Source organism: Trichechus manatus, unplaced genomic scaffold (assembly GCF_000243295.1).
Source record: "Trichechus manatus latirostris isolate Lorelei unplaced genomic scaffold, TriManLat1.0 scaffold00056, whole genome shotgun sequence".
Classification (NCBI taxonomy): domain Eukaryota; kingdom Metazoa; phylum Chordata; class Mammalia; order Sirenia; family Trichechidae; genus Trichechus; species Trichechus manatus.
Window position 1 is genome coordinate 15,863,477 of NW_004443992.1, and position 22,564 is coordinate 15,886,040.

Genomic DNA, 22,564 nt, shown 5'->3' on the forward strand with positions numbered 1-22,564 from the left:
GAAGAACTAGATGGTCCCTGGCTAACACCAATGACTGCCCTGAAAGGGAACACAACAGAGAGTCCCTGATGGAGCAGGAGAAAGGTGGGGTGCAAAACTCAAATTCTAGTAAGAAGACCAGACTTAATGGTCTGAATGAGACTGCAGGAACCCCGGAAAGCATGGCCCCCTGATTCTCTATCACCTCAGAACTAAAACAATTTCTGAGGCCAGCTCTTCAGACAGGGATTGGACTGTGGGACACAAAGTGATACTCGTGAGGAGTGTGCCTCTTAGCTCAAGTAGATACAAGAGACTAAAGGGGCAGCTTCTATCAGGCGGTGAGATGGGAAGGCAGAGAGGGCTAGGAGCTGGTTGAATGGACATGGGGAATCAGGGGTGGAAAGGAGGAGTGTGCTGTCACAGTGTGGGGAGAGCAATTAGGGTCACATAATGATTTATGTATAAATTTTTGTTGGGAGTCTAACTTGAAACGTAAACTTCATTTAAACTACAACAATAAAAAAAAATCTAAACCTACTTATATATTGTGATATCATTATTCACAGTAAATGTTTGCCATGTACACAGGATAACTTGTTTGGCCAAATACTGTTCACACCTGAAAACTCTCCCAGTAAGGAGTCAATCAATGGAGAGAATCATCTGAGCACGGGAATATAAATACATGTCCATGGCATTAAAAATATATTCACTTCTAAAATATCTATATTTAGGTCAGTCTCATTTGACATTTACTCCTATATTATGAGATATGAAAATATGTTATTTGGATTTAAAAATGTTTTAATATTTGTGTGCTTTGTCCATTCTGGAAGAGAAAGTAGTGCTAATAGTCTTAGTCATGTATTTAAGTTTTCATAGCCAAGCAGTGGTAGAGCTGGACCTTTTGAGCAGATTATACAAACGTTTTTTCTAGGTTTTTTTCTCATAAAAGCTTAAAAAATATCTTTTCATAGTTAGCTTTCTTACTGGCACTGTATCAACCTGTAAGTATGTTACTGGCTTAACTTGTGTCTATGATCCTTTTATAATTCCAAACCTTTTTCGGTAAAAGTAGGCTTATTCACTCTCAAACATTCCTAGGAAATAAAATTGTGTCATGTTACCAAAATAGCTTACTTTTTCTTGTAGAGAAAGTATAGAAAATATGGAAGTTCCAATTTTAATAAACTTGGTTCTCCATTAATCATTTATTACTTTAATGTATAGCAGAATATAATACTATAGTGTAATATTTAATATTTCAAAATCTGGATCAACATGATAATAGATTAGGATAAATTTTAAATTTATCTTCAGGAAGTTACATTTTAGTTTTAGATCCCAGTTGTTTTTATTGGAAATATATAATAATAAGTTTCTTTCTTTGTTCAAGTTTATCATATTTTCCTCTTTTTTGCAGAGTCTGGGGCTCATTTATACCTTTTCTTTCCCTATTTCTGATTAAATTCAAATCCAAATACTGAAAATTTTTTCTTTATAGGCGATTGCATTGCACCAGGAACTATATCCACATGCACTTGTTTGTGTCTTTCATGCTGAGAGCTGCAAGCATCTTTGTCAAGGACAGAGTGGTCCATGCTCACATAGGAGTAAAGGAGCTGCAGTCCATGATAATGCAGGATGACCTGCAAAATTCCATAGAAGCACATTCTGTAGAAAAGTCACAGTATGTAAGTATTTTCATTACTGATTGGTATAACATTACAAATAAGTAAGTAAAGTTTAACCGTCTACTAAATATATGTTAACATGTTTTGGCTCATCTTGACCTGTGAAATAACCTCTCTGTACAAAATGAAAAAGGCTACCAGTTTGTTTACTGACATTTATTGCCTCAATTCTATCCTTAACTTTCATGCCTAATCTCTCATCATCTTAGATTATGAAAAATGTTTGGGATCTTTCCTCAAGAACATTTCTAGAATGGAAATTGCAAAAAATTCCTGAATAGAATGGCATTTGATGTAGCAACTATCATGGCTCACTGCTTTCAAAAGTGGAAAAAAAAAAAAAAAAAAAACCCTGCAAAACTAGAAGTTTGGGATTTAAAAACCCATAATACTTAGTTCCTTTATTGTTGACTCAAAGACTTTTTCCAAAATAAGATTCCACGTTGCTCATTTCTGCTCTTAAATGTTCTGGTGTTTGTTTAGTAATTAGAGTTACCCAGTAATTCAGTTCATTAGATAACTGAAGCAATGTATCTGGAAATAATGTATAGTAGATTGTCTCGATGGTCCTAAGTAATGCGCTGTCTATATCTACGCACTTTTTCCTGTAGTGTCTGCTGAATCTGATGCCAGGCTGGCCTTGTGACTTGTTTTGCCTAATAGAAAGAGGTGGAAGTGACAGTGTCCCAGTTGAGGCTAGACCTCAAGAAACCTTGAATATTACCCCACTCCCTCTCTTGCAAGATGCCACCACCATGAGAACAAGTTGAGGATAGCTTGTTGGAGAATAAGAGACCATACAGAGCAGAGCCAAATCATACCAGCTGAGGCCATTCTAGACTAGTCAGCCCCCATCTGACCTGCCAGCTGACTGCAGACATATGACTTAGCCAAGAGTAACCAAGCCCAGCCCAGATTAGCAGGGCCACCTGGCCAATTCATAGACTCATAAGAAGTAATAAATATTTGTTGTTTTAAACCATTAAGTTTCAGGGTAGTTTGTTTTGCAGATGACTGATACTCTAGGGAAGTGTTTCACCAGTAAATATTCTTTAAATTCTTAATTGATTTTTTTAATCCGAAAGACTTTCTTTATGGAACTTCCAAGCAGGTGTCAAACTAAAACCAAACCAAACCCATTGCAGTCGAGTAGATTCTGATTCACAGCGACCCTATCGGACTGGGTATAGAAGCAGCTTGTGGATTCAAACTGCCAACCTCTTGGTTAGCAGCCAAGCTCTTAACTACTTCACCACCAGGGCTCAGGCAGTCCCCAGGCTATGAATGAGATCCGTTCCTAACTGTGTCTTGAAGTCAAATTTGTGGGTAAGTTGGAACACATGCAAATAGTTCTTATTTAGACTTTAGTGCAAGAAAAGTCTCAAAGCCTTTTCTGTGATTTAAAAACTGCACGTGCAGCAAGTGAAGGTGATTGTGATAAAGAATTTGTTGCGATTAGGGGTTAGTTCAATCATTTCAAAGTGAGGGCAAATTTACATAACATTAAAGAACAAATATGAGTTGTCTGTAAATTGGAGGTTCATAACTTGGAACTGCCTGTATATCTTCTCCTCACTTCTCATTAAAATATCCAGGAAGATGTACATAATAGTAATATACATATTTAATATGTTGGTTTATGTACCAGTATAGATATTATACTGATATTATAGCTATCAGTATAGATATAGTATATTTTATAGTACTGGAAATCAAAGATACAAGTCAAATGTACATCAGAAATTTGGAGAAACTTCTCTGTTACTACAGTGTGACCTTCAGGTGAGGGCTAAACCCCAAAAAACCAAACCTGTTGCCGTCAAGTCGATTCTGACTCATAGCGACCCTATAGGGCAGAGTAGAACTGCCGCATAGACTTTCCAAGGAGCACCTAGTGGATTGGAACTGCTGCCCTTATTGGTTAGTAGCTGTAGTTCGTTACCACTATGCTACCAGGGTTTCCAAAGTGGGGGCTAGCAGACATTAATTCCATGGAAGGACTTGCTGCTGAGGAACAGGAAGAGTGGTGAGAGTTGCTGATGTATGAAATTCCTGCCCCAGTTTTAGATTCTATGAAGAAGTTATATCTCCCTAACCTAGTGACAATCAGAAAATGAAGCCTTTGGTTTCTCTGTTGTTGGGACACATAGGACCAGACAGAGGGTGTTTGATGAGCCAAGTGAATATACACTGGAAAGAAAAGATGCATTACTGCCCCTCAGCTCAAGCTCCACAAAAAGAAACTCAGAGTCTTCAAATTTAAGGAGTACAGTTCCTTAAAAAGAGATAGACCCATGCTATGAACCAATTTGTTTTACCACGTTACAACAAAGTTTAAATTAATAATTTATGTTTTTTTTTGAAACCTCAATACTTGAAAATTTACGAAATCCTCTCTGAAATAATAGGTCAGAAATTCACAAATCAGTTGCCAATTATTTAGAAAATTGGGAAAATGAAAACCAACCAACCAACCAACAAGAACAACCACAAAAACTACAACTCCATATTAAACCAATTAAAGGCAATAGTAAATTTTTAACAGCCTGTTTTACAATAAGAAATTGTTTAAGTAAATTATAATCTCCTCAGCAAAAATTTTATATAGTTATTAAAATGATGTTTTGAAGAATGGTTAATATTGTATCCATTCTCATGAACTATTGTGTTATTTTAAAAATAGCATCTCCATCATTCTCATTCTGCACTTTTTACCGTATTTTCTTCATTGTGCTTGTTATCATCTATGACTTAATAGTTTGTGTGTGTATGCGGTTGTTTATTGTCTGGCTTCTCTACTAGAGTAAATTCATCAAGGGCAGGATTTTTTACTCCCCAAACCTACAACAGTGTCCGGCACATAACAGGAATTCAATAAATACTTATCTCATGTCAAATTGTACAAAGGTACATGCATACAATCTCAACTATGTGAAAACAACTTTGCATAAAAAAGGCTAGAATAAAGTAAATTCATGGTAGAATTATGGATAATTTTTTTCTTTATGCTTTCTGTTTTTTATGATCATGTATTATTTTAATAAACAGGATGAATTTAAAAAAGTGACTTTTTAAAAAGATCTTTTTTAAACAATGGAATCGAACCCATGTTCTTAAAAATGCTATGTGAAAGTAACTATGCTCTGGTCTCTTTCAACAGTGTTGACATTACTCTATACAAGAGACACATTAAACTATAAAAGAGAACTGAAAGAACTGTTTTTTCGTGGTCTAATGTTGAAATCCAGTACAATTAAGAGTTCTAATACGATGCAACTTTGGTTCACTTGTAACAGATTGGGTGCAAGATTGCTGTTGTGATGTTTATTTACTTCTTGGCTACGAATTATTATTGGATCCTGGTGGAAGGTCTCTACCTGCATAGTCTAATCTTTGTGGCTTTCTTTTCGGACACGAAATATCTGTGGGGCTTCATCTTGATAGGCTGGGGTAAGGCATTCATATCTCCCTTGCTTTTGAACTGGACTATGAATGGGAGGGCTTCTTGTCATGATTCTATTGCTTTAGTTGCCTACCATTAGCTTTCTTTCAGTCATTTTCCTGAAGTAATCACTCCCCATCATAGCCTTCTTTCTCTTTTATGCTTCTATTCGTAGAAGAAAATTATTAAGATCAAGTCTGTAATCTTCCCAGTGGTAACAAAACTTTAAAGATTAATTTATGGTTGTTATTTTTCACTGAATTCTTGAAAGAATTCTTTGGAAGTAATTTAAAAGAATACATTGTTACTGTTATGCTCATGTCTTAAATAAATGGCCTGATTTATCAATAATTTTATCCTAGAAATTTGATTTTGGAATTCCTAAGCAATAATGGCATATCTTTGATTTGTATTTCTAGATCATATATCAAGAATGCCAGAAAGGAATTTATAGGGCCATCTTGACTGCATTTAACAAATACAAATTAAAAATTAATTATTTGGACTTACCATGTCTTTTGGAAAGAAATCAGTCTAATTACTTTTGGCATAAGTAATTAAAAAAAAAAAAAGATATGAGCTCACATTCCAAAAATGGCTTAGCATTACTGGAGGGATGACTGGACTAGGTGTTAACTCAACATGACTTGGAGAAAAGGGCATTGTTGGCATGTTAAAACTTAAGAGAAATTAAACATGTGGTTAAAATCAAGAAGAATTGAGAGATTAACAGTTGCAGATCTCAACGGCTTTTTAATATTCAAATTATTAGGTGCTCAGCATAGGAAAAAAAATTCACTCAAGGCTCATGACTAAATTTTAAGTTTTTTTTCCCCCTGCAAAATAAGAATGCTGCTTTGCCTATTTTCCTTAATATTGTTTTAATATTTGAAAATATGAGGGTAAGGAATGTTGAATTTTCTGCTAATTAATGAACATTTCGACAAAAAAGTGTCAGTTTGTTGTAATACTTCATTATGACGCAAAAATTGTTGTGAATGAAGGTTTATTTCTGAAGGCAGCATATCTGTTTTTGAGGCTCTCCCAATTTTTTTTATGGGAGAATTAAATAAATACGCTTTATACAGTGAATTAAATAAATGCGTTTTATATTTTAGGACACTTGGAAAATTTCCTTGACAGTTTTTGGTAGTTTGGCTTCATTCAAAATTATATCTGTGCATCCGTATAATTACTAGAAGTTAGTAAATGTGTTGATAGAAACTTCAATAACAAATGTAGACATTTGTCTGTTTGAGTTATATTTTATTGTTCGATTTTTTAGATCATCAGTCACATTTGTAAGAAATTGTTTTTCCTCTAGTTGTTTATTGGCGTGATAGCTAACTGGTTCAGGCCTCCCCTTAAAAAAACAAAACAAAAACAAAACCCAAACCTGTTACTGTCAAGTCGATTCTAACTCATAGCTACTTTATAGGACGGAGTAGAACTGCCCCATGGAGTTTCCAGGGAGAGGCTGGTGGATTCCAACTGCGTATATTTTGGTTAGCAGCTGAGCACTTAACCAGTGTACCCCCAGGGTCCCTATCAGCCTTTTATTTGGGCTAGATCTCAGCTTGTCCTTCCCGAAAGTCAAGGGTTTATTACACTGAAATCCAGGAAACTAGTTTTCAGATCTTTCTATGGAAAAAAAAAAAAAGATTTAAAAGTAGTCAAGTTTCCATCAGCTGCTATGCAAGTTTGAGTTTCCTCCCTTCCTTTAATTTTTGTTAATTTGTCCACAAAAATATTGGCATAGGAATGGCAACTACAGTAGATAAGCATCATTATTTGAAATCTTCATTTCATAGTATAGTTTAAGAACATGCATGAAAGCAAGTAGGATTTTTATGGAAGCTCACTGAAAAGCATACTACATGCAATATTATGGTCACTTAAATAGGCACAATTCAAAACAGTGATAACCAGTCTTTACGAAGTTGGGTTGTATAGTTGGTCTGTCTTCTGACAATTTCTTTATCTCTCTCTGCAACTCCATTTTTTTTTTTTAAACGAAAATGTTCTAGTCTAGGCATATGTATTACAGGGTATCATAATGTTCTTATTTTAAGTATATCTCTCTGCTCCTAAAACACAGCTACCATCTAATGAAGTAAATATACAAATATATTTGATTAATAGTTGTTGGTTTTCTCTTATCTCAGCACTGAGAGTCAGCCATAATTGTTTTCTCTGTTTTGCTATTAAACAACATTACTTTTATTTCAGACTCATTTTTCGAAACTCCCATAACAAAAATAATGGTCAAAACATTATAGCTTCTTTGCAGGATCCTTTATTGGAGTAATTCATAGTGAATCCAATTTCATACTTTCTTCCAATAATGTGATTTATTGGCTTCATTAAAGAAGAGGACTTGCTTGGATTCCTTTGTTTCATTTGTTACTCACTTGGACCCAATCATTACAACTTTAAGCAATATCCAGTTATTAAATACTCAAAACACTATTACTCATGTTGTGGTGATGGGTGGAGCTGGAGCTACTTTATTTAAATTGATCTCCCTGCTTCTTAACAGTAAATGGGAAAGGAAGGAAATTACTATCTAAAGAGGAACAGATTCCCTATCTGTTGTTTACTAAATTGAAGGAAAATACTTAAAAATGACTGTTTTTAACACTTTTATTATAAAATAAGTTATTTAGAGGAGTGACAGCAAATATTAATGATGACAGTGTTTTTTTCAACCAACCACATTCTTGATTTTCCCTATCCTTGCTTCAAGTGTCCCTTAAATAAGGCACTTTATGTTTGGTTTCATTTTGTCCTTTCACATTTTTTCTGTATTTAAAAGGTACCAGTCTTATTTCTTTACCCTTATTTAAAGTGGTAATTTACCTCTATATTAGCAGCCATCCCTAATTGTCAATGTCAGATGAGATGCCAATATCATAGATTATCATTTAAAAACATCTATCCAGGTAATATTATGTAGTCATGTCCCTGTTGCCAAACTTTAGAGTATTGTCACATACTGTAATCTCTGAAAATAATCAGGAAAAGGCACTATACTTCCAGCTTTGTTATGTTATAAAATGGTCTCAGTCGAGCAAACATTTTTTAATCATCCACTTGGCAGTAAATATAACTGAAATATGGAGACAGGCATTAGTCGGTCTCCCCCCCACCCCCGCCTCCCCCGAGAAGCGCACTGTCTGATCTTTCTGGTTAATTTGTTTGTTTGTTCTGATCATATGTACTGTATTCAAAAATTTTAATTCAGATAATCTGTTCCTCATAAAATTATTTGTGATAGTCAATATAACACCCCAACAAAAAAATTTTCATTGTTTGTTTCAAGCAAAATCAAAAAACTATAAGAAGTAAAATATTTTCTCCTTCCTCTATGATTTTTTCATGCCCCTATTATTTCTACTGATAATTAAAGTTAAAAATATATTTAACCATTAAAGTCAGTAAAAGGTAAATATTTTGACTCTACTTTATGAAAGATAAGGAACTTGTTTTCTCTATGCCTATCACTTTCCCAGATGTTTTAAACGTAATTTTGGGTTTTACTCCTAATCTTTTAAAATGCTGTAGGTTACTACCTCTTTAAAAGAAAATAAATTATAGTCAACTTTAGATTTTCATTTGTAAAAATTATGTAGGTTTATCTTTGTGGGTTCATCTGGTTTCCAAATTCATTGCTATCCTTTCTAACCACTGTTTACTTTTTTCTAAGTCTGCCTCTTCCTTCTCCTACTCTCCACCAATTTGATTTTCTAGTTTTTGCTTACTGGTGGTATTTAATTGAGTAAACATATTTTCTTTTCCGTTGTAGCTCCTCTATGTTTCAAACTGGTTCTTTTTTTATACTGGCTTACTCTAGTCTTCTAGAGCATTTTTTGGAACTATGAATTAGATATTTTAAAAATGTTCTTTAATTACTTATAGTAATTCTATTTTAGGAGGTGGTAGCTCTTTCAAAGTTTCATAAATGAAGGTTTACCTGTGTAACAATGGAAGCCTTTCAAAGGCCCTGCAATTTTTTTTTTTTTTTTAACAGAGATTGAGCTATGCTTTTCAGTATTGGCTTAGAGTCCTATGAGAATTAAGAACAGTTCTGCCAAAGTCATGTAGAGGGTCTTCTAGCAGGTGGTGGATACTGAAATACAGCACCTTGCAAAGAGTAGAGAGGGAACTGGAGCTGTAGCCCTGAGCTTCATGTCTGAGCAGTCAATGTGGACTGCTAAGAACTATAGTCCTCTAATTAGTAAGACATTGTATGTCTGGAGCAGAGCTAGGACTCCCCATGTCATGATAGGTCTCTTATTGTTGGGACTAACTCTACTCTTTATGATCAAGCTATGACTTTATAATATTATAATGGCATGACAGGAAGATGGTGAGGCTGAGGTAGGATTCTGTGAAGCCTTCACAGTGTCCAAAAGAATGCGAAACTACATAGACTGTGACGGGGAGACCCTATTCCCCTTTTTGCCTTCAAAGCAGCTCTGCTTTTGTCATTATCCAGTGGGCTTCTTTGTAAGTTTTTATTTGATGGAAGGGTTTAATTTCTATAATTTTTTGACTACTTTTAAGCCAGACCTTCATTTTAAAGGCTAGTAAGCTGAGTCCCGGTATCACAACACTAGTCAGTGATGGAGCCACACCAGAACCTGTCTACTTCTTCTTAGGCCAAAGACTACCTCCCTCTCAGAGTTACTATTTTATATTTATGTACCTTGTGTAAGGAACTCAGCTTTCAAGGTAAACACATATTTTGAGTAACATTTGCATTTACTTGCTTTCCAACATTTTTTTCCCTGTATCTTTGTGTTCTAAAGTATGTAACAATGTGATGCCAACATTGGCAATCAAAAATCCTTAAAAATCCCCAAGGCTTGTTTTCTATTCTTTATTCCTAGAGGGTTGCCTCTATGTTAGTCTTGAATTAAGATCTTCTAAGAGGATGAAAAAAGCAATTTTTATTAAGACATGATGCTTGATATAAGATGTTTGCTGTAATTGTTATCTAAAATATAATGCCAGCTCCGGCAACATTAATCAACACTGTGTAGAATATCATTCAGGAAACTGCCTGATTAGGAGATTGTAAACAAAGCAGAAGATTAAGACCTGCAATTGGAAAAACATGAAAGTTTTGATCAAAGACAGAACAAACACATTTTAAAGACGGCCAAGATGGTAGGACAGCAAAGGAATCTATTTTATGCCTTTCCTAGCCATCCTATCAGAAGGAGCTATGCCCTCCCTATTACACAGTATCTTTTTTTTATTGAATTCATAGCACTAATCGATAACTGAAGCTGTTTTTTATTAGTTTTGCCTCCCTTATCAAGATATAAGTTTCAGGAAACCAAAGAAAATTTCTATTACGGGGTACCATTTTACTTTCATTTTTTCTGCATTTTTTCCTCCATCTTAGCCTATTTCTTTGTTCACTTTATTGCTAACAAAGACTATCTGAAATATCACAAATGCATTTTTTATAAAGTTTAGGCATTTAATATGATGCTTAAGAAGAAATGTGCTAAGTTAAATTGAAGCATTTTTTTTTTTCCCTTTGTAAGGTGCTCCCTGGCTTCTGTATTGCTTTCATCATGGTTTCTGTATAGTTTATTTAAACCTGTCTCATAAAAGCCACATAACGAAAAGCCATCCATTAAATCCTTCAGTTCTTTATTGCAGCGTCCATAAAAGTTATGGCTTATGATTTTTTTTTGAGGTGTCAGAGGCTAATCAGCTATAGTATGAACTAAAGAATCACATTTTCCTGGGGGAGAAGGACTCATGAGAAGTCAGTATTTGGCACTGCAAGCCCACAAGATGTTTAATATTTATGAAGAACAAATGTCAAATGCTCAAATCATCAAACTAATACAGCAGTCTCCCTTGGTTAAGCTATTAATGCATGCAAATGCTTCTGTCTTAAGTCAAATGAACCAAAAAAAAAAAAGGCTAAACTGATCAAAACTTCCTGATTTTATAACTTGAAATGATAGTTTCTCTATGCCTTCAACTTTTAGAAATAAAAAGTTCTAGTGTTTTGAACAATAACCCCCCCCTGCAGCTCCTCATACGTCCCTCTCAGTGCCTCACCCCCTGAGGGGATGTGGTGGTCAGTGTGGTACGAGTCAGACTCGAATACACCAGCCACTGGCTACTTCTGGCCCCAGGAACTTCAATTTCTTCCAAACACGGCTTGTTCCAACATCCTTCAATGAAAATTGGGCAACTATCATCTTAAGACTTTTGGGAACAAGTAACATCAATGTTCTCAGCCCATTTCGCAAATGGACAAGATGAAAATGAAATGGACTTTTCTTGTTCACGTATCAACATTTCTCATGTCTGTTTATCTCTCTCAACTTTTCATAGTATATTCTTATATATTTATTTAGTATGAGAAAAAAACAAAACAAAACAAAAACACTTCATTGTAATAGAAATAATATCTCTACCTCCTTTTCTGATCACAGGGTTTCCAGCAGCGTTTGCTGCAGCCTGGGCTGTGGCACGGGCAACTCTGGCTGACGCAAGGTGAGTGAAAGAGAAGAAGTGAAGAGGTCTTCAGATTTTCCCCAGACTCAGACTCCCCTGTTTGGAATTCACACTCTTTGCTGTTTTTAGTTGCCCGTTAGGGATGTCATGTGGGAAATTACCTTGATGCAATGATAGCCCCCAGTATATCACCAGTAAGCTATCCCTGGGGTCATAGAACAGAAAGACTCACAAACCAGAATAAGATGCTCAAACCCCACAGTTTTAGGAAATCAATTTAAAACACATCATGAGAAGCAAGGGGAAACATATGGGTAAAGCAAGTGGAAGGACTGCGCTACCTATGTCTTGTTGCGTGCAGTATTCATATATCCTGTCTTTCTCTCTCTGCCACATCAGCCTTCCCCACACTGATGGTGTGGTTACAAAGACCAGAGTTGGGTTCAAGCAAGGGGGCCCTCAGCCAGAAGGTGCCCTGGGCCAATAACCCCCACTTGCTCTATCAGAGGGATGCAGGGGCAAGTACACCTGGCCACTGCTATGATTTCCTAGTTAACCTGTTGAACACCTCTGGGTTTTATTTGTTTCTTGGACAAAAGACATGTGGGAATGGGTGTCACCAATTTGTGGCTGAATTAAGACCTCAAGAATATTGAGTGCTTTGAATATTTTGTGCCTCTTGTGTATTTAGTATATGATGAATTTAATATCAAGTTGCCATATTTCTATATCTCTATATATCTATGTTGAATACACATATATGCTACTTATTAACTACTATCTATGCTTAATACAGACTATGCATTTCATCTATCCTATTTGTTTTCTTGTCTTCCATAGCAGAATTAAATATTTTCAAATGATGAAACAAATGCACATTAGAAGGGGAACCCATTGTTCCTCTGACTGTGAATCACTAGGATCTTCCATGTAGTCTCATAGCGGCCCTATAGGACAGAGTAGAACTGCCCTATATGGTTTCCAAGGGGCGTCTGGTGGATTTGCACTGCTGACCCTTTGGTTAGCAGCTGTGGCTTTTAACCACTACGCCACCAGGGTTTCCTCCAGGTAGTCTAGGGTTAATTTAATGTAGCATTTAAGAGTACAGGTAACAATGCTGGGTGGTGATAAAGAATGCTTTCTTTAGATTTAGACAGATCTACATTCAAATCATGGTTCAGTTGCTGGTAGTTTTGAGACCATGGGAAAAACATGAAACGTCTTTATGTATCAGTTTTCTCATTTATAAAGCTGAGATAGTAATATGTTAATGACATTAATATATATGAAGCACATAACAAAATGCGTGGCAGATGAAACCAAAAAAAATGAACCAGTTGCTGTTGAGTTGACTCCAACTCATGGCAACCCCATTTGTGTTGCTCCGTAAGTTTTTAATGGCTGATTTTTTTGGAGTTAGATCACCAGGCTTTTCTTGCTAGGTGCCTCTGGGTGAACTTGAACCTCCAATTTTTCCTTTAGCAGCAAGCACGTTAGGGACTTGTCTGGCAGACAGGAGGCTCTAAATGGTCACATAATGTGGAGGGGCTTAGGGTCAAGCTTCTATCAGGCCTGGTTCTGCTACTTCTTGGTTCTGTGACAGCAGATTTATTATGTGAGCTTCAGTTTCCTGGTCTATCAAATGCAGATAAAATGAATACCTCTGTTCATAGGCTTGTTGTAAGATTAAATGAGCTAATGTATGTAAAGCACTTACTATAGGGTTTGGAATACACTGGTGGTGGAGATGGTGTCAGTTGTTAGTTGCCAACTCATGGTGACCTTATGTATAACAGAACAAAACATTGCCTGGACCTGCACCACCTTCATGATCTTCATGATATGTGTGAGTCCCTTGTTGTGGCTTTTGTGTCAATCCATTTTATTGAGGGTTTCCCTTGTTATTGTTGACCCTGTACTTTACCAAACATGATGTCCTTTTCTAGTGGTTGGTCTTTCCTGATGATGTGTCCAGTGTAAGCAAGTTGAAAGTCCCATCATCCTCACTTCTAAGGAGTATTCTGGTTGTAGTTCTTCTAAAATGGGTTTTTTTATTCTTTCGGCAGACCATGGTATAGTCAATATTATATTTGAATGCATCGATTCCTCTTCTATCTTTCTTTTTCATTGTCCAGCTTTCACATGCATATGAGGCGATTGAAAAGACATTGGCTTGGATCAGGTGCACCTTAGTCATTGTCATGGATTGAATAGTGTCCTCCAAAATTATCTGTCAACTTGGCTAGGCCATGATTCCCAGTATTGTGTGATTGTCCACCATTTTGTCATCTGATGTGATTTGCCCATGTGTTGTAAATCCTACCTCTATGATGTTAATGAGGCAAGGTTAGGGGCAGTTATGTTAAGATTAGGTTGTGTCTTAAATCAGTCTCTTCTGAGATATAAAAGAGCGAAGCAAGCAGAGAGACAGGACCTCATTACCACCAAGAAAGAAGAGCAGGAGCACACGTCCTTTGGACCTGGGGTCCCTGGTCTGAGAAGCTCCTAGAGCAGGGGAAGAGTGATGACAAAGACCTTCCCCCAGAGCCAACAGAGAGAGAAAGCCTTCCCCTGGAGCTGGCACCCTAAATTCAGGCCTCTAGCCTCCAAGACTTTGAGAGAATAAATTTCTCTTTGTTAAAGCCATCCACTTGTGGTATTTCTATTATAGCAGCACTATCTAACTAAGACAGTCATCAAAGTGACATCTTTGCTTTTTAAAACTTTAAAGAGGTCTTTTGCAGCAGATTTTTTCCAACGTAATACGTTGTTTCAACTTCTTGACTGCTGCGTCCATGGACATTGATTGTTGCTCCAAGTAGAATGAATTCGTTGGCAACTTAAATTTTTAGTAAGTGCTCAATGCTCATTAGCAACTATTATTATTCTTTTAATTGTTTCATTGATTTATACTTAGAGGTAATGACTGATTAAAAAATAACATTTTTTATTGCTATTGCATTAAAAATCAGGACTCATCCTTCTATTAATTCTATCTTATAATATTTTGATTTTTAACCTGTCTCATTGATGGAGCCCTTGTCTCTGCTAAAATTAGAGCTTAAAAATGAGGCTGGAGAAGGGAGTGGGGGCCAGAATACAAACCCTTGAAATAGGCCATGGTAGGATGTTTTGTCCTTAACCTAGAAGAAAAAAGAAGCCACTGGAGTGTTTTAAGTAATGTGATAATGAGAGCAAATTTGCATTTCATAAAGATCATTGCCAGCACGTGGAGAACAAATTGGAGGAAAGTAATAATGAAAATGGTAGCTGTCATTTTTGAGTGCTGACTGCCCACGCTCTAGGCACTTTTCTAAGAGCTTTGAAAATATTAATTTAATTGAAACTCATATTAACCCTATCAGACTGATGCCGAGAAGTTGCGCCCGATGGCAGTAGCAGATAGTAATAGGGAAGAAATTTGATTCGAGATAATCAGGCTCCAGAGGACAAGCTCTTATACACACACAGGTACTCAATAAGTACTTACGGATAGATCAGATGTTCTTTTGAGATGAGTGGCATTTTTATTACCTATGAAGGAGGAGAACTGTAGAAGGATTCCTTATACAGTATCACTGACAGCTGCTCACTCTTTAGATGTTTTAACACACCTGGCAATCAGGAGTGCATAGTGTATGCTTTGTAAACTGGATGGTTTTTCTTATGTTGAGCTAAAATCTGCTTCACTACATCTACCTTTGTCCTTGTACCACTTGGTTCTAGTTCTTTCTGCTCTCTAAATTAGAAATAGCTTATCACCTATCACTATTTTTTTTTTAATTCAAGATTTATTTATTTCAGGAACAATTTACAGTATAAACATTTCTGGAAACATTACATCTTTTTTAAAATTTTTATTGTTGTAAAAATATAAAGAACACAACATTTGGCAATTCAACATTTTCACGTGTGGAATTCAATAAAACCAATTACATCAATCATGTTGTGCAACCGTCACCAATATCCATTGCCAAATTTTCCATTCCCATAAATGAAAACTCTACAATACCTAAGCATTACTTTTTAACAATTCACATTTTTTTGTTGAGATATGAGCTCATGCTTGTCCATTTGTATTACCTGCAGACATACAGTGTTGTCTACCAGCATACTTTTCTCATTCTCATGATAAAATTAAATATACCTGTATTTCATAGTGTTCAGAAAGGAAAACCATGACTACAGGTGCTCTAAGTGCTCGGCTGCTAACCAAAAGGTTGGCAGTTCGAACCCAACCAGGGCTTCGTGGGAGAAGAGACCTGGTGATCTACTCCCATAAAGATTACAGCTTAGGAAACCCTATGGGGCAGTTCTACTCTGTCACATTGGGTCGCTATGAGTCGGAACTGACTCGGTGGCACCTATCAACAGCAACAACCACTTCTGTATTTTTGAAACCTGCTACTCCATTACATAAAATCTTCCTATCAAACTCCTATAGCATTTAGTACATATGTAACTAGCCCTTTTTTTATATACCATCGTATTTCTCTGAAGTGCATGTGTAAATATCTCAATTTTTCAAAAATACTGTGAATTCCATATAGACATGACTGAAATCATAACAGAGAACTCTCCAATACTTATGATCAATTCTTACGGATCAATTTGGCCATTTTTACCCATCTGCTAAGCATGTATTGAACAATGATAAAATCTGAATTAATGCAAATTGTGACTTATTAGGAGATGTGGTTTCTCTTCCATCCATTAGTTGTGACAGTTTCTCTTAGCCTCAGTCTTCCCACCTGTAAAATGAGAATAAATTTTTGGCCATGACTAAGGGGTAGTTTTGCGAGTCAGATGAGAACCCATTTATGAAAGGGCTTAATAACTCCAACTCTAGACAAACATTAAGTATTATTATCTTCAGTGTGAGTAAGACTTGATCAGGGAATCAATAATTTTTAAGATCCAGTTATTATATATAAATGGAAAAGAAAAAATCTTCACAGCCTGTCTCCTAGTGTCCATTATGAGTGTCTGGCAGATTGTAAGTCACCCTTTACCTCTGCCCATTCCACACACCTCTATGGTCAACTGCGGGCTGCCTGGTAAAGGCTTTTAATTGGCTCAGGAGGACTTTAGACAGAGTTTTCCACTTGGGTGTGTTTCTCTTTAGGGGTTCCTTGATGAATGGACACTGAAATACTCATTTTCTATGTTATTTCTAGTTTTTAGTAATGATGAGCCAAAGGAGAAGGAGAAAGTGCCCTTTGCTCTCATGGTCGAATATGATAAATTGAAAAGCTGATGAAAAGTGAGGCATTTTACCTTAGGTATCTAAGTTATCTGTTTTTGAGTTACTAGGTATTTTCTGCAGAAGTTATTATTTAAAAAAAATTGTATTGTGTTTTTGGTGAAAGTTTACCCAGAAAATTGGGTTCCCATTTAACAATTTCTATACCTACGGTTCAGTGACATTGCTTACACTTTCCACATTGTCTCAACATTCTCGTTCTTTCCGTTCTGGTTGTTTCATTTCCATTAATCTAGGTTTCCTCCCCCCCCCGCCCCGCCCCACTGCCACTTTCTTATCTTTGTTGACCATTTGGTCTCATATAGAGGATTTTTTTTTAAAAAGGAATACAGTACTCACGAGTGACATTACTTATTTTATGAGCCAACCTGTTACTTAGATGAAAGGTGACCTCCAGGAGTGGTTTCAGATCAAAGTTTAAGGGGGTATCTCAGGGTGACAGTCTTGGGGGTTCCTTTAGTCTCTACCAGTCCAGTAAGTCTGGCCTTTTTTTAAGAAGTTGAGTTTTGTTCTACAATTTTGTCTCATTCTATTTGGCACCATCTATTATGTCCCTGGTCAGAACGGGTCGGTAGTGGTAGCCAGGCACCATCTAGTTCTTCTAGTCTCAGGATAGAAGAGGCTGTGGTTTGTGTAGGCAGTTATTCCTGTAGACTAGTTTCTTCTCTGAGTCTTTGGTTTCCTTCTTTCTCTCTTACTTCAGACAAGCTGAGACCTTCAGAAGTTATTTTTTCTGCTATGCATTGGTTTCTTGAACTGCTTCTTCCTATGGCCAAGTATGAGGTCACAATTACTGAAAAAAATGCTAACCTGAACACCTGAACTCTACAAAGAACCTGTCACTGTTCCTGAAAATCTGAACTCTATAGTGTTATCTTTAGGTGCAGTCTTTCAGCTACTTGAGCCAAAGCTCCCTGTTCATTAGCTTCTCTCAGTTCTACAACTTGTTGGCTTTGTATCTTTACTTGCCTTCATCCCTTTGTGTTATTTGGATATGTTAACCATGGAGGGCTAATGTTATTTGCATTGTTATCATTACGGCTATATTTATACAAGGATATTGGAAATCTCAGAGAAAATTTATAGTATCTGCTGCTTGATTTCCAGGCAAAGAAGTCAGTAAAGAAGGACTAAATAATGCTACAATAATCATTTGCTGAGGTGTGTGACTTTATGACGTAGATTCAGAATTATAGAGATGATAGATCCTATGGCATTTTCTGGTCCAAACCTCTGATTTTAGAGATGAGTAAAATGAGACCTAGATACATCAGGTCACTTCCTCAAAGCTTACAGCAAACTTGGAGCAGAAATTCGACTTATTTATCCATTCAACAGATATTTCAGGCCTTGAGCACTGAAAGAAAGCAAATACATGCAGACTGCTTTTTGTATTGAATTAGATAATCAGTTCTCGTATTTATCTTGTGTTCTTCCTTAAAGATCACAAACTAAATCTTGAAACATTAATAATTATGTATTTTTCACTGAAAAATAAGAAATACAAGTTACTTTTATTGCTTTTGAGGGCAAGAATCCATGAGACACATAGTGGTTTGAAAATTATAAATGATACTAAATATTGCTTTAAAACAGTTGAATTAAGTTTGATAAAGCAACTTCTCTGTGCTATTCAATTTCTTCTGACTTGACAGCAAAGGGTTTACTCAGAATAAAATCTTGAATTCTATAATAATATAATTAGGTGAGAATGTCAATTTATACTTGATTTTGCATATAAGATAATGCTATATTACTACTTGTATGGCAGTGTTTCAAAATTACCTTATTCAATTTCTCATAAAATTCAACCTGTCTATAGATAGAAAGTTTTTGTGGGTTTTCTTGGAGGTAATCTGACCTATATGTAGTTCTATATCACAAAGCTCCGGTGGAGAGAGCAGTCTTTGAGCATCTCTAAAGGATAGATGCGTCTCTATTCATGTGTCTTACATTTGAGATTCAACTTTTTCTGATCTAGACTTTCAAAGCCAGAATTCCAATTTTTCTGCATTCTGGCCAAGTGGAAATAAGCAGATCAGATCCAGTTTTAGCAGATATTCCAAACTCTATTAAATATACAAAGTAAGTCTCTTATAACTCTAAAATTCTAGCAAGTGTGTTATTTTGCGAAAGTAGGCTAGGATGATTGAGTAGTTTAGGTTGGATAATTAAACTTGCTTAAAAAAGCAAAAATACTTATAAGATACCTTATTACCGTCTTCTTGGCCTTCTTCAAAGGAGTTATGTTATAGAGATGTGAATGAATGGGGAAATCCATAACTTCTTTGCTATACTATTGTTCCACCATCAGCAGGGATGGTTGGACCTGAAATGTAAAGAACCAAGAAAAGATATCCTCTAACATTCCTAGGAAACATTTGATTGGGTCTCAGGGCCAGCTCTCTCTGACTTCCTCTACTTCTCTTATCTACTGTGAGTTGTGGAGACAATGTAGTTTTTAGTCAATACAATTCCCTCAATCTCTGAGAGAAGTATGCATCTTCAGTTTGCCATAGGAAGTTCTGCTCCTGATTAGACCTCTGTGCTTCATGCTCCATCTTCCAGATCTGCATTTTCGCTGACACTCATACTTGCGTTTCATACAGTGTTAAATTTATTTTTAAAAATGTAAACATAGGGAGGTTTATAGGATATGTTCACAAATACAGTTTGTGCTAGGGCATTGAAGTATTAATGAAAAGCAAGAATTAGTAGCATTTTTTAAAAAAGTCTAAAATCTTACTAGCCTCTCTTACATTAAAGGGCTAATTTGAAACTTTGACATTGAAAACAGTTGAAGTAAAGTTTTTCATGTTTTTAGATCTAGCTGGTTTTGACCTACAAGTATTTTTTAGAGCTGGAATTGTATAACTGAGCCCCAGTGTGCGAGGAGACATCATGATGAAATGTCATTGTGGCAAAGAAAGAAGATTGTGAAGATATTACCAAAATGTCAAAACCTTAAAGAAAATTTATGGAATCCAAGAGATTTGTAGCTCGTGAATTAATGTTCAATTTATATTCACACAGTATATGCCATGTTCCTTATAATAGAAATCTTTTTTTAGGGGAGTGTGATACACGTTCTACACGGCTCCAGTAACACTGTCTTTTATCTTTCCTGTCTGGCTGAATAATGTGAAAAATAGATGCCGGTATACAGTGCTAGAAAATGTTCAATAAAGTGCACATGTAAAATTTCTCTGCCTCAGATTTTCATGTTATTCAGACTCCATGTCCATTGACTTGGCAGATTTCAATTGGCTTGACTAGAATTACACTTTGGTGTAGGGGACTGATGAGTATGGAATGCTGTGCTGTTAAGGACTCTTGATACTTATGTGCAAAGACATACAAAATATACTGTTAAGGGAAAAAAGCAAGTTGCAGAACAGTGTATGTGTTACATTTTTTGAAAGATAGAGGAAAATCAGAATATGACATTTAAATTTGTCTATGCATAAAGAAACACTGGAAAGGTATACAATAATTTAATAAAAGAGGTTGCCTATGAGGAGACGGGCGGGGTAGACTTATATAGGAATATCAGTAGGATTGATATGTCTCAATGTACGTCTTTTTGTCTCGTTTGGATTTTTGAAATGAGAATGTATTAAACTTTAAAAACATTATGAAATGAACACCTGTCAAAGATTCTTTAACCCATTAATTAATGCGAGAACCAGTAAGATATTATAACCAGTTCAAAGGAGAAATCAAAGAACTACATGTTTATAAGTGAGAGGGCTTTCTCTATCAAGTTTTAATTATTATGTCTCACCCCAGTGATAATAAAAATAAAGTATCAATTGCAGTACGTTTAGAAGATGGTAATTTTTTTGACTCTGGAAATGTGGTTTTGACTTTTGTCAATATAAAAATTATTCACCAGTATTTATAACACTCTACTTATCCCAGAGGCTAATTGTATGGAAATGAGGACCCGTTACACATTTTTTGTCACTAGTTTGAGTGTTTGAAGGTAAGATTTTTTTTTTTTTTTGGCTATTTGTTTTTTAATCAGAAGGTTGCGGCTGGAGTTTTTGGTAAAACTTAAAATGCGATTTAATTTTAAGTTTTTTAAAAACTAAAAACACTGCCTATTTGCTTTGACAATTTACTCATGAAAGTTCTTTTTCATGTCTCAGGTGCTGGGAACTTAGTGCTGGAGACATCAAGTGGATTTATCAAGCTCCAATCCTAGCAGCTATAGGGGTAAGTTTAAAACTTATATAGTTTAAAAAAAAAAAAAAGATGAATAAGTAAATCACTCCCAGAGAAAGAAGTTTGTCTGTCACTTTATTCTGCAGCAGGTTTGGGAGACTCTCTGTATACAGCAATAGCTGTTGAGAGAGTCTGGGTCAGCGATAGACCCTTACACCTGGCTGAGACTGAGACCCATGCAGAAAGCACATCCCCTCCATTTAATAAGCCAGCAGTCGGGGACATTTTCAACATTCATATGCTCAGAAAGATGGAAGTTCCTAAAACTCTTTCTCCTTTTTATGCATTATATTATATCTCCACTTTAACATTCTGATCACCTGGCAGTAGGTCAGGATGGAGGAGGCAAAGATAAAATAGCAGAGCAGTGGAATTACTGAGACAGAAGACTAGATTCCAAGGACAGTGATGATTTTACTTAGAATTAAAAAGACCACAGCTTTGTAAGTAAGATTGACTTTCAGAAAAAATAAGTCATTTAATATCTACTTTGGGAGTTGTTGCTGTTGTTGTGTGTGCTGTTGCGTCAATTCCGACTCGTAGTTGACCCTATGTGTCAAGAGTAGAAAACCCCATAGGGTTTACTATGCTGTAATCTTTATGGAAGCAGATTGCCAGGTCTTTTCTTCCACGGAATCACTGGGTGGGTTTGAACTGACAACCTTTCTGTTAGCAGCTGAGTGCTTAACTGTTGCACCACCAGGGATCCTTTCTTTGGGAGTAGGTGGACATTAATAATAAATAAAAACCATGAGCAAAGAAAGTAGTGATTCATGGGGGAATCATCCATTTATTTGTCATTGCAGGCTAAGAGGGGATACTAGAGCATTTTGGTGTGTCTGAGCCAAGCATGTGTGTAGAACGGTATCAGAACTGAGGCTGCAAAGGGGGCAGGGGCCAGACCCTGAAGGGGCTCATCCCCTTCACTAAAGAATTGAGACCTAGTCTTACAAGTAGTGGCAATCCAGGGGTTTCACTTTGGAGAGTGATAGGATCAGGTTTCTCTTTTAGAAAGATCCACTGACAGCAATGGAAGGATGGATTGGATCAGCTGAGACTGGCAGTGGGACAACCAGGTAATACTGGGTGTCTGCTGGGTGAGGGTCTCAGCCACAGCAATGGTGTGTGGACAGGGCATGGGTCTAAGAGGAGGTAAGAAGTGAAGGAGATCAAGAACTGAGATTGGGAATGCATTTTACTCATTTCCATGACCTGGTCCCTTCTAACTCCTGCCGTCTCGTATGTCACCCTCTTCCTCATGCATGCTGCCTCAGCTTCACATTATAGCCTTCTTTCAGTTCCTTGAACTTGTTTCCTGCCTCAGGGCCTTTGCACGTGCTGTTCTGTGTGCCAGGCATTCTGTTCCCTGCTCATCACCTGCTTAATGTCTACTCTTCTTTCAGGCCTCAGGTTAAAGGTAACCTCCTCAGATAGGGCTTCTCTGACCACCTTGCCAAAAATAACCCA

The 22,564-nt window shown here is 36.4% G+C and overlaps 1 protein-coding gene across 1 annotated transcript in view; it reads left to right on the forward strand.

Annotated features, from left to right (window-relative positions):
* PTH2R (parathyroid hormone 2 receptor) overlaps positions 1–22,564 on the forward strand; it is an 86,480-nt gene that overhangs the window by 47,951 nt on the left and 15,965 nt on the right. The window contains exons 6-9 of the mRNA XM_004378289.2: positions 1,487–1,676; positions 4,973–5,126; positions 11,586–11,646; positions 21,022–21,088. Coding sequence (XP_004378346.1) covers positions 1,487–1,676; positions 4,973–5,126; positions 11,586–11,646; positions 21,022–21,088 — 472 coding nt within the window. The remainder of the gene's footprint in view (positions 1–1,486; positions 1,677–4,972; positions 5,127–11,585; positions 11,647–21,021; positions 21,089–22,564) is intronic.